Consider the following 13203-nt stretch of genomic DNA (forward strand, 5'->3'; position numbering starts at 1 on the left):
GAACTTTTAGTTCGGTTACGCCGCAATTTTTTTCTCCTAACCGAATTTTTTCTGAAAGAAAAAACTCCATTAAAACTGAGTTCGGCTACCTGTGTTCTTAGAAACATTATCCGAACTACACTTGCAGATGAGTTCGGCTACCTGTTCTTCAAATGTCGTAGCCGAACTTTGTTAACCAAACCGAAATCAATTTGTAAATTGTTCATTTTTAGGAATGTTTTGCCTAATTCAAGCACCATTAACTAAATTTGAGTATCCGTGAGTACCCAAAACATCATACTCTTATTATGGCTCTTAAAAAAAGATCTAACTTTTTTTTGTTCCAAAACCCTCATCTTCATTATCATCTTCATCTTCTTCTTCACCCTCTCAATAATTCTTCTTTTTAAAAAAAATCAAATTATTAATTTAATCTCACTAATCATTAATTAACTCATTAATCAATACACTAACTAATTTTATTACCAAGGGCAAGTTTGGTATCAAAAAAAAAATTAGATAAGCGGTGACTCAAAATTACTTCAAATATCCATCCAAAAAATGAAGAGTAGCCCCCTCCATTTTTGAGTAGTGCCCAAAAAATCATTCTTTTTATCAAGCGTCATGTTTTCAAAAATACTTGAAATACTCAACATTTGACCAGGCCCAGGTACCCACTCTTCCAGAACATCTTGGCCATAGTACCTATATCCCTTGAAGCAATCATCATAGAGTGTGTCCACTAGTTCTTCTGAAAATTTATCGGGCTTCATCACCATCTCATAAACTTCATACTCGCCATCTAATAATTGAAACAGTTCCATTTCCTCAGTTGTTGGAGTACCGAAACACTCGCCCAGATGAGCCGAAGCTTGAGGAAGATTTCCTGAAAAATGCACATAACGGCTCAACTTACTGCGCAACTGTAAAATTTCGTTAATAACTGAATACAACACTTCAGAATCCTCCATGATAAAATGCCTAAGTAAATACAACCCCTGATAGGCTACACAAACACGAGAATCATCACCACCATCTGATTCATAATAATTTTCCCGACAACGATGAACGATACCCAAATCCTCAAAATCAGAAACATGATCAAATAATTTGTCATAGTGTGACTGCTAATCTCAGCTGAGGAGTCTGCTGCTAGTAGTTCTTAGGGGTGCCTTTATTAAATTCCTTTATTACTGGATTTGTTAGTAATCGGTCAGTCCGATTGTGACACGTGTGTCCAATCCGTTGGTCTTTGGCTGAGTTTCATTATTGGTATTTAATTTGTAAGAGAAGAGTATTATCTTCTTAGATAGAAAGTCAATAAGAAAAACCCTGTGACTGAGTTCTTCCAGAACCAGATTTGGCTCAATCCCTTGTGGATTTGAGATTTATCTTACCATTTTCATCATTTTTAATCCATCCTGATTGTTACTTGTTGTTACACCATAATAATTGGCATCAGAGCCGTTTCGATTCAGCTCAAATCACTCCAATTTTCTTTTTTCATAATGACATTGAAAGAAGTTGAATCAGAGGTGGAGAAACTCAAGGGTTCTCAAGATCTAATTAAATATGAGCTGACGGATCTTCACAGTAAGTTCGATATTATGATCTCGAAATTTGATACACTGTTCAATCTACTTGGAAGGTAAAGCTGAGAAATGATTTTTAAATTTTAAAGCTAATAGACCTCGTATTACATGGTCGGATCTAGTTCTTCATTTGTGTGCTAGATTTGAAAATCCTATTGAAGAAAATTTCGTGGGTAGTTTTAATAAACTTATTCAAAGCTCAACTGTGGATGATTATTATGAGGAATTTGAATCATTGAAAGCCTTAATGCTTAACATGAATCCTTCTCTTACTGAGACATATTTTGTCATGAGCTTTCTTAGTGGTCTCAAAGAAGAAATTGGTAAGTCTGTTTCAATGTTTCAACCAACTACACTTTCTGAGGCCTTTTCTCTAGCTAGATTACAAGAACAGAAAGTTAACCTCGCTGCTTCCGCTACCAAGCCATTTACTAGATCATTTACCAATTCATTTCACTCAAATAGGCACTACTCATCCCCAAATTTTCCACCAAAGCCTATTCTAACTTCACCTAAATCTATTCTTACCACCCCAAAGTCACTTTTCACTCCCCATCCAAAACCACCAGTACTTATCCTACTATTAAACGCCTAACTCAGGAAGAAATGAATAGAAGAAGAGCACAGGGGTTGTGTTATAATTGTGATGAGGTGTACAAGCAAGGCCACTTATGTAAAGGGAAACATAAGATATTTATGCTTCAAGTTGAAAGTACTGATTCCACATAAACTGAAGAGGAGGAGGAAGTTTTTGAGGAAACAACTGAGTCACCAGTCCAATCTGATATAGAGGTATCTTTACATGCTCTTACAAGCATTGCTACTGGTGACACCATCAGGATTCCAGGTCTACTCCATAAGAGAAAGGTATCTATTCTCATTGACTCAGGTAGCACAACTAGTTTTATTGATAGCACATTAGCTACTTGTCTTAAATGTCCCATTGAGCAAACTCCTTCCATGCTAGTCACAGTTGCCAATGGAGACCAAACTGTAAGCACTGGGATCTGTTCTAACCTCCAATGGAGTATGCAGGGACACACCTTTGTTGAAAATTTAAGACTGTTGCCATTAGGTGGATGTGATATTGTACTAGGTGCTGATTGGCTGAGGACTTTGGGTGATGTTCTTTTTAATTTCTCTAAGTTAACCATTTCTTTCAAGTACCATAACAAGAAAATTACATTACAAGATACTTCTCCATGTTCTTCTTTACTTATGATTAGTGGAGAGTCAGTTAAGAAATTCTTTTCAATAACTTCTCATGGCATTGTGGACCATTTGTTCTCCATATCCTTAACCCCTGACCCACCAACTACTCCTGCCACTCTCCAACCTTTGTTACATGACTTTCATGACGTTTTTCAAGAACCAACCAAACTTCCACCTCAGAGAAGTTTGGATCAAAAAATCCCTTTACAACCCCTTTCTTCACCTATCAATCAAAGAGATTATAAATGCCCTTATGTTCAGAAAGGTGTAGTTGAACAATTAGTAAAGGAAATGCTCCACACTGGAATCATTCAACCTAGTCACAACCCATTTGCTTCCCTAATACTTCTTGTTAGAAAGAAAGATGGTTCTTGGAGATTTTGTGTAGACTATAGGAAGTTAAATAGTATCACTATTAAAGATAAATTTTCGATTCCTATTGTTGATGAATTACTGGATGAGTTGAAGGGGTATACATTCTTCTCAAAGATTGATTTAAGAGCAGGATATCATCAAATCAGAGTCAGTTCCAAAGACATCTTTAAGACAACATTCAGAACTCATCATGGACACTATGAGTTCAAAGTAATTCCATTTGGCCTTACAAATGCTCCTGCTACATTCCAGGCCTTAAAGAATGATATTTTTCAACTATTTTTGAGAAGATTTGTTCTAGTCTTTTTTGATGATATATTGATTTACAGCCAAAACATGGATGAGCATTTGGAGCATCTTAAAATCGTTTTTGGCTTGTTGAGGTAACACCAGCTCTTTGCCAACATGTCCAAATACTGCTTTGGACAACATTCTTTGGAATATATGGGTCACATTATTATAGTTGAAGGGGTTTGTGCAGATCCAAATAAAGTTGATTGTATGCAAAATTAGTCAGTGCCTAAGAACATTAAAGACTTGAGAGGTTTTCTTGGCCTCACTGGTTACTATAGAAAGTTTGTGCAAGGCTACAATTTAATCAGTAAACCTCTGACAAATCTTCTTAAGAATGGCTCCTTCTTTTGGACACCAGCTGCACACATGCCTTTGAGCAACTCAAGCAAGCAATGAGCAATAACCCCCGTTCTAGCTCTTCCAGACTTCACCAAACCATTTGTGGTTCAAAGTGATGCTAGTGATCTCTGTGTTGGTGCTGTCTTACTTCAAGAAGGAAAGCCAATAGATTTTTTCAGCAAACCCTTGGGGGGAAGAGCCAAAGCCCTCTCTACTTATGAAAAGGAGCTTTTAGAAATTGTATTGGTTGTTCAGAAATGGAGACAATATTTGCAGGGCACCAAATTTACTATTAAAACTGATCATCAAAGTCTCAAGTATTTCCTTGAACAGAAACTCACCACTATATTTCAACAAAAGTGTTTGATTAAGCTATTGGGGTTTGATTATGACATACAGTACAAGAAAGGAGCTAACAATATGGTTGAAGATGCTCTTTCTAGAAGACCTACTGAAGGTGTCACTTGTAGTTCTCTAGTTGGTTCTACACCAACATGGGTCCATGAAGTTCTTACAAGCTATTTGGAGGATGCCAAAGTTTCTCATCTCATCTCTCAACTTCTTCTCAGTCCTCACAGTGTACCTAATTATACATATAAAGAAGGCATTCTAAGGTACAAGTCTAAACTCTACATGGTCACATGAGGTAATGTCAGACAAACTCTTTTGGCTTCTCTCCATGCATCTGTAATTGGTGGGCATTCAGGAATTCAAGCTACTTATGTCAGAGATAGAAGTCACTTTTATTGGAAAGGCATGCATATAGACATAATCCAGCTGGTCTCTCAATGTAATGTTTGTCAAAGGAACAAAGTGACAACACCAACAATGCTGGTTTGCTCCAACCCCTCCCCATACCTGAACATGATTGGAAACATATTTCTATGGACTTCATGGAGGGATTGCCAGTTAGAAATAGAAAAAATGTCATATTGGTGGTTGTGGACAGACTAACAAAGTATGCTCACTTCATCGCTCTCTCCCACCCATACACAGTTGCCTATATAGATCATGCTTTTCTCTCTCAGGTGTTTAAACTGCATGGCTTGCCCTCTTCCATTGCCTCAGATAGAGAGAAGGTTTTTACTAGAAACTTTTGGCAAGACTTGTTCAAGGCTTTGGGAAATGCTCTGCATTTGAGTACAGCTTATCATCCCCAGACAGATTGTCAGACTGAAAGGGTCAATGCTTGTCTGTAGACTTATTTGAGATGCCTCACTGGACACAATCCAAGCAAATTGTTTGGCCTTAGCTGAATGGTGGTACAATACTAGTTACTACACTAGTTTAAAGGTCTCTCCTTTACAAGCACTATATGGGTATGTTCCCCCTCACCTTGCCTTTCCATCTTCTGTTACTACTTCAGTTGAGGCAGTGGAGTCCTACATGAAGGATAAAGATTCATTACTAGATATCCTCAAGGAATCTCTCCATCAAGCTCAGGAAAGAATGAAGTTATATGCAGACATATCTAGACAGGATAGATCTTTTGATGTGGGTGATTTAGTGTATTTGAAGCTGCAGCCCTACAGACAAGCTTCTCTGCCTCCCATGAAGAATTTTAAACTGTCCTCTAAATTCTATGGCCCTTTTCCAGTAATACAAAGTAACAAAGAGTAGGCAAGGTAGCTTACAAATTACAGTTTCCATCTCATGCTCGCATTGATCCAGTGTTCCATGTGTCTCAGCTGAAAAAGCACATTGGCGTTAAGCATACCCCATCTCCCACTCTGCCTATTATGGATCATGCAGGTGAAACCATCATGCTGCCTGAAAGGATTTTGCGCACCATAACCGTTTTGCAGGGTAACGAATTGGTCAAACAGTTGCTGATTCAATGGAATAATTCATCTCCTGAGAATGCAACATGATAAGATTTCTCCACTCTCAGAGCTCACTATCCAAAGTTCATCCTTGAGTACAATGATGTTTTTCAAGGGAGACAATGCCACAATGTGACTACTAAACTCAGCTTAGGAGACTGCTGCTAGTAGTTCTTAGGAGTGCCTTTATTAAATTCCTTTATTACTGGATTTGTTAGTAATCGATCAGTCCGATTGTGACACGTGTGTCCAATCCGTTGGTCTTTGGCTGAGTTTCATTATTAGTATTTAATTTGTAAGAGAAGAGTAACATCTTCTCAGATATAAAATCAATAAGAAAAACCCTGTGGCTGAGCTCTTCCAGAACCAGATTTGTCTCAATCCCTTGTGGATTTGAGAGTTATCTTACCATTTCCATCATTTCTAATTCATCCTGATTGTTACTTGTTGTCACACCACAACATAATTCTTCAAGTTTATCTGAACGGTGAGTCAACTCAAATTTAGGACCATACCCACCATCTAAAGCCAGTTGCAACGCAGCTCTAATCGCTTGTAACTCAAAAAAGAAAAGTGATCCTTTTGGAGAGAACCCAACAACAGCCACTTTTGGCCTCGCATAACTATCAATAAAGATAACTACATAACCCCCTTTACCTCCTTCATCTATAAAACTATCTACTATTGCAGTGTTAACACAAGTGATGATCAGCCCGAGTAGGAACAGTTCCCAACTAGTTGGGCTTTCCCTCTTGAGACCAAGAAGCTTTCCACTCATTCTTATCTGGTATAGGTGCTGGTTTATAAAATACACCAAGATCCTTGAACCTTTGATAAGATGTCAACCACTTCCGAAACATAGCATCAAAATATAAGTTATCCAACCCAATATGCCTATAAACGTAATCACTACAAAGATGACAAAGACAGTGAGAAATATCAATTGCACAGATACTATTGATAAGTCATGTATTATCACATACATGATAATAAAAATGAGTGAGAAATGAATGAATAGGTATTATGCTGGCTCTCTAGGATACAAAAACTGTCTCAATTGATGACGATTTCTACCTGTATAAGTTTCTTAGCCAATAGTCTATATTTTTAACTTGGATGTAATCAGTGGCAGAACCATGACTTTACCAAACCCACACGGATGACTGAACCTGAGAGTTAAAAACTCGTAACCAACCAAGAGCTACAAAAGCAAAATACAACTGACTTGTCTACCCTAACTGGAGGTTTTCTCTTTCTTTTGCTTTGTTTGAGAGTGACTGCCTTCACCTCACTTGGGCACATGAAACAACAGGGTATACATGTGCTAACACAGAAATCAGAAGCATGTTAACAATGCCGTCCCACACATTATAGTGATGTGCTAGTTACTAATTCAAACACACTAGTGTATAGAGCATAGAATCTGAAGCACATCTGGATGTGGGTTAATGGAGTTATTTATTTTGAAAACTCACGCCGTTCCCAGCATTCTGCTGTGGCTCATGATGCTCTGATTGGAGTACCCAAGTTCTTTCCGGCTTACAGCCTATTCGTCTTGTCACTTAGTTACTTATAATCTCATAACAGAGTTTTTCTGTCTTTTAAAATTAATCAGTCCTTAGTTTCTTATGTCACGAGATTTTGAACTCGTATCTTACTGAATTTGCCAATGCCCATGTTTAACTGAACTTTCACCTGATGTGATCAAACCTAGGCCTGTACCTAACATGGAGCGACTCAATCTCTACCTTATATAATGCAGAAGTTGGTCTCAACATGCTGGCTAATGAGGTCATACCTTTTACCAGGCATATAAATCTAAACTGGTGTACAGATTGACAGTACTACAAGATTCATTGTTCCTGAACTACTACAGTGTAGTTTTGAGTAATTAAGACTAAAGTTATAGTATAGCCAACGGTTCCTTTATCTAGGAATCAGATTGCCCAACGCTTAATACACTACCTTTAAAATCCACCGTAATTTGTAATGGATCGTCTAACAATAAGAAAAAGCAAAACATGCATGATAAATAAAGAAGGAATATCATACCCTAATACAGATCGCACCAACTTTAGTGTCTCATATGCCTTTTTGCCCGACCAATTTTTCTGCCCAAGATTGAAGTCAAGCGCTTGCTGCGAAAAATTAATAATTAGAAGAAAATTGGTATGGATAAGGAAGCAACAACAAGAGTATGTAGAGGATATATACTACTCACATCTCCAGGTTGATAAAGATTCGCCAATAAAACACTGTCTGGTGGACAGCGTTCGGTCTCTAATGTAGACCTAAGGTAAGTTGGATGATGAAATGATATCTTCCTCGCAGGAGATGATAGCAAGGAATCACTTAAGGAATGGGGTATTGTAAAAACTGTTGACACCATTCTTCGAGAAGAGGCAAGTTTGTTGAAAATTGAAGAACTGTTTGCCCCCAAAAAAAACAAAATCAAAATCAAAACATAGAAACTAAAATAATTTGGACAGAAAAATTAACGAAAACGATGCATGGGAATCTAAATTTACCTCATGGAAGGAATCAGAGATATACACCCTTATTCTTAAGACTGGTTATATCCACTTGTCTATTCTTCTTCCCAAAGAGCTCCTCTCTAGAACAGCGGAACTATCCGTCTCTCTTTTGTCCTCTTGGAAAATAACCCCATAGTCATCACTGAAAACCCCATAGGCTAGTCTAGAACAGCAGTCCACGTCAGTTAGGGCAACCTCCTAAGTTCTATGGGAATATTAATCTAGTAGCTAGATTAGCAGTCCATGTCAGCTGGGACCACTGCCCAGTGCTGTTTGCTTCAACGCTTTAAATTTTAGCCTTCAGATATAAATATAATCGCCAAGCGCTGAACCATTCAGCTAAAAGGTGACTTTTGCAGAGCTGAACCATTTAGCGCTACTATCTCGCTGCTAGTTCAACTGCGATAAAATGTTAGAAGAGAGAACTAGTGTTAACAAATATGCCACACTTTTTTTTTGAATTGCAACACTTAACTTCCAATCTAGCAGCTCAATCTAGCCCATATGACTTAGCCTTAGTACATATAGACGTTGAGTGACACTCGTCCCGATCCGAAACAGTAACCTCGTACATGGGCTTACCAAGAGAGAGGCTTCACATCTTAACCAATAAGGTCGCCCATTAGGCCAAGTACAACTTCGCTGGCTATAGATTTATTTTTATTTTTATTTTTATTTTATATAAACGAAAAGAAGAGAACTAGTTGTATCCGGTCATACAGATATTATGTGCCTCCCAGATTTGAAGAATTTGATTTTTGCCTCCAATTAAAGAGAGATGCCGGAGGTTAGAGAAATTTATGGATTGTAAATCCTTACAGTTGACCTTTTCAAAAGTACTTAAAACAGTTAACAACTTGTCTATTATAGAATTCGTCTTTCAAGTTGTCCTTCTTTGGGAACCTTGCAGGGTGCTATTCAGATTCCTATTGTTGCATACTAGGTTGAAGATTCTGCAATGCAACCTAGAAGCCCACTGGAGAGCATCTTGAGCAGCTATGCAATCACCTTCTTCTTTGCTTTGATCTCTAACTCCTCTCGTTGATCTTCCAATTGTTTTCCCTGAGGGTCCTGTAATGGTTACACCAACACCTGTTACTCCCGTAAAAAGATTAAGATTGTACATATAAGCAAAGATTACATTCAGATTAGGGACATTATCATCATATCTAGTGATTCTATTTTTTCTATTACTATTGGTCATGGTGGTAATTTCTACGATAAGTTCAAATGGTTCATGATGAGAGCAGCTGTGGGTTTAGGATTTGGTTGAACCTTTTGGAAAGCTACATCAATCTGGCTTTCCAGATAAACCAGCACAGAGTAGTAGCTATAGTCTCCCAAGCACCCTAATATGTTGGAGGATGGTTTCTGGAAAACCAATAGGAGCACCAGTCAACTATAGAAGTGAAGTCTAGTGTGGAGGCAGTCAAGTTTAAAGAACAATGATCCCAAACAACTCTGGTGAAGTTGCATTGCATTAGTAAATGTTCTCCTGTCTCAATATGAGTCATGCACATCACACAAAAATGGTTAATATGAGGAATATAGGTATAAATGTGCCCACCAAAAGGCAAAATGTTTTGCTGCATTTTCCAAGTAAAGAAACTGATTCTTGGGATAACATTCATATCCCAGATTTTCCCATTTAAGGTATCATTTTGTTGGTTATTTTTCTTATCTAGAATGTCATATAGACATTTACTAGTGAAAAGTTCCTGGGGGTTGTCCAAACATCTTAAAGTATCCTCATTATCTATGTTGCGTTTTATATTAAGGATTCTTGTTATAACCTCCCAGTCAAAGTAAAGTTGAAGGGCTTGGATATTCCATCCAGTTGCAGAATGAGATGAGAGACTAGGAAATGCCCACTATCACTGCCATCCCAATCGAGAGTAATTGGATTGCCTTCTAAGTCAGGGATCCACTTGTCTCTCCAAATGTGAACATTTTTTCCATTTCTAATTTCCCAAATATTGTTATCTTTAATCAACATTAGACCCTTATACACCCCTTTCCAAGCCCAAGAGGACCTAGTATTACAGGTGGCATGTAAAGGGTTAGTATCAGGATAGTATTTCCCTTTCATATTCTTAGAGTATATAAAGTCTGTATAGTAAAAAAGACGCCAACCATTTCTAGCAATAAGAGACATATTAAAGTGAGTAAGGTCTTTGAGACCATTACCACCCTTCTCTTTAAATTTACACAGACCTTTCCAGTTTTTTATATAAAAGCCTTTCCCCCATCATGTTTGCCCCACCAAAAATCTCTTATTATAGAAGTAGCTCTCTGAGTAGTCTTTTTAGGGAGAATTAAAGAAGACATACTATGAACAGGTATAGTTTCTAAGACAGCTTTTACCATGATGCCTCTACCAGGAGGGGACAAAGTTTGACCATTCCAACCTTTAAATCTGCCCTCCATTTTATCTAATAAATTTTCAAAACAATCAATTTTGTTAGTAAATAAGGGACCCCCTAAGTATTTATCATCAAGTCTAATTTTCCTAATCTATAAAATGTTGATTATATCTTTAACAAAGCTATTACTTACATGAGAGGTGAAAAAAATACCTGACTTAAAGAAATTGATCATTTGCCCAGAAGTTTTACCATAATCATCAAACACTTTCAGCAGATTGTTACTTTGTGTAATGGAAGCCATGGTAAAAATCAGACAATCATCTGCAAAGAGAAGGTGGCTGATAGAAGGGAAGTTCTTATGAATTTTAAAACCTGTTATAAGACCACATGACTCAATATGTGCGATAGTTCTAGAAAAAGACTCCATACACAGAATAAATAGGTACGGAGATAGAGGATCTCCCTGCCTTAGTCTTCTAGTAGGTTCGAATCTCCTACCAGGTACCCCATTGATTAAAATAGCCGAAGAGTTGGTGATGATGCACTGGTAAATAAGGTTGCACCATTCATCACAGAAGCCCATTTTCTTAAGGATGAATATCAAAAAATCCCATTCTACTCTATGGAACGCCTTAGACATATCAATTTTTAAAAAGTTATCATTCTTATTCTTTTTCCTCATGGTATGGATTATCTCATGAGCAACTGTAGATGGGGAAAAACAATTTGCTAGTTTTTATGGAATTAAGGAGATGACCGTGCGGAGGAGACTCCTTGAACCGAGCAAATGTTCAACCTCACACAGATGCACTTCAAGAATGGAGTGCTTTAAGTTCGAGAGATCAATCTGTAAGATTCCGTCCTAAACCAAGAAAATGGTCGTTCCAGAGCCAATTCGGTCACAAGAGAGGATGGGTCGATCTGTAGGAGGGAAGCTGAGAAATGTGTGAGATCAATGGTGATCAAAAATTGTAGGTGTATTGTGTATTCTTCGTGAAGAAAATAAGATAAGTTTTGATTGATTGAACACTGAGTTCTTAATCTCTTGTTTTTCTGCTTGACCAGAGATTGTCCGTTGTTTCAATCATGATCCAGAGACTTATTTATATTGCTAAAATTGTAAACACCTTGATCCCATGAAGTGTGACAGTTGTTGGAGTCAAAGAGTGCGGAAGTGGAAATCGTGTTAAAACCAGTTGCTCATCGTGCAGAGACTTGGTTGATTTTCTACCCACTACTTTGCTAACTCCCCCAACTGATTGCACGACTTGCTCACATTCTCGTCGTGTGTATGAACATACGTGTCGTAGACCCCCAGACCAAAAGCCTAGTTAATATCCCCCATGTGACACGATTGATGTCTCGTGATTGTGGAGTCAGTTTCCGACTTTATGGGACGATGAGTCCTTGTATTGCTGAGTCGAAAGTGATTTGAAAATGTTCTGAGACTCATGAATTGAACATGTCTGTTGAGATAAAGTTATAATTGTCGATTTGTTGATAACTTAAGGTGAGGAAATGTTGTTGAATCGTTGAATATTGATAGTTGAAACAATATTCCTTAGTCTGAGAAAATATTTCTCGTCTGAGAAAATGTTAATTTAAGATGCTGACATCTGAGTCGAGAAAAATTATTAAAGTGTTAATCACGGGATCAACGTAAAATCGTAAAATTATTAGTGTTTGAATCTGCTCAGAGTTATGTTTTTGCTGAGCTCTGGATTCGAAACCCTAATTTTTGATCAATTGATGATTTATTGAAAATCGACCACAGAGTGAAGGAGGGACCAGCTACATGGGATGACGAGTCGACCATGTTATGCCCAGATGCTCAAATGAGCAAAATACCAAAGTCTCTTGAAGACCAGTTGGTGAAAGGATGATTAAATGCTGGTTTAATCATTTATTAAAATGGTCGTCCCAGCTTTAGGTGATGAAACATAATTATGAATAGATGAGGGACTGGACAAGAGGGAATGATACCGGCCCTTGGTGGTCGTGGGACCAGCTGATGGTCCTTTGAGCAAACTCCAAGTTGTTTGAGAAGAGTTTGGACCCAATATGAGCAATTGAGCAAATTAGGTCAAAATTGTTAAAACATGTGGGACCGGCTATTTGCAAGCCCTAGGGTCGACCTTGGTCTGTCAAGGAGACATGCCCGTGTCACCATAATGTTCGTGTCCCAGTCCTGAGAGTTTCGATATTTTCTGATGCGCGTTTGAGCAACATTTTGTGAAAATATGAAGGATTCAGGGTTTTGCCGAGACTGAGGAATCTTCATGAGATGATGAAAATAATTAATAAAATAGGGGATTGTAAGGTGTGGGACCGGCCACGGCTAGGGCATGGCCGGCCGGCTAGCAAGCTTGGTCCCACAACACCTTTCCCAATATTATGTATTTTCCTTGATGTGAAGGAAATACCATAAAGCTGAGGAATTTCATGATGTTAAGGAATTTCCATGAGATTATGGAAATAATAATAATAAAATAGGGATTCATGAAATGTGGGACCGGATATGGCCAAGGCATGGACGGCCGTCCAATGAGCACGGTCCCATGGCACTTTCCCTAATTTTATATTATTTTCATGATTTTAGGGAAATATCATGAAATCAAGGAGTTTGTTGAAACTAAGGATTTTTCTTGAAGTGAAGGAGTTTCCATGAGATGAGGGAAACAAATAATAT

At 37.9% G+C, this 13203-nt stretch overlaps 1 protein-coding gene across 1 annotated transcript; it reads right to left on the reverse strand.

The window, feature by feature from the left end:
• Positions 1 to 743: 743 nt before the first annotated feature.
• LOC113317981 lies at positions 744 to 8249 on the reverse strand. The gene is made up of 4 exons (XM_026566101.1): positions 8143 to 8249; positions 7836 to 8040; positions 7667 to 7752; positions 744 to 865 (listed from the first exon to the last, which is right to left on the reverse strand). The coding sequence occupies exons 1-4, from the start codon at positions 8145 to 8147 to the stop codon at positions 808 to 810; spliced, it is 354 nt and encodes a 117-aa protein (XP_026421886.1). The 5' UTR covers positions 8148 to 8249; the 3' UTR covers positions 744 to 807.
• Between the last annotated feature and the right edge of the window lie 4954 nt (positions 8250 to 13203).

Source organism: Papaver somniferum, chromosome 10, assembly GCF_003573695.1.
Source record: "Papaver somniferum cultivar HN1 chromosome 10, ASM357369v1, whole genome shotgun sequence".
Classification (NCBI taxonomy): Eukaryota; Viridiplantae; Streptophyta; class Magnoliopsida; order Ranunculales; family Papaveraceae; genus Papaver; species Papaver somniferum.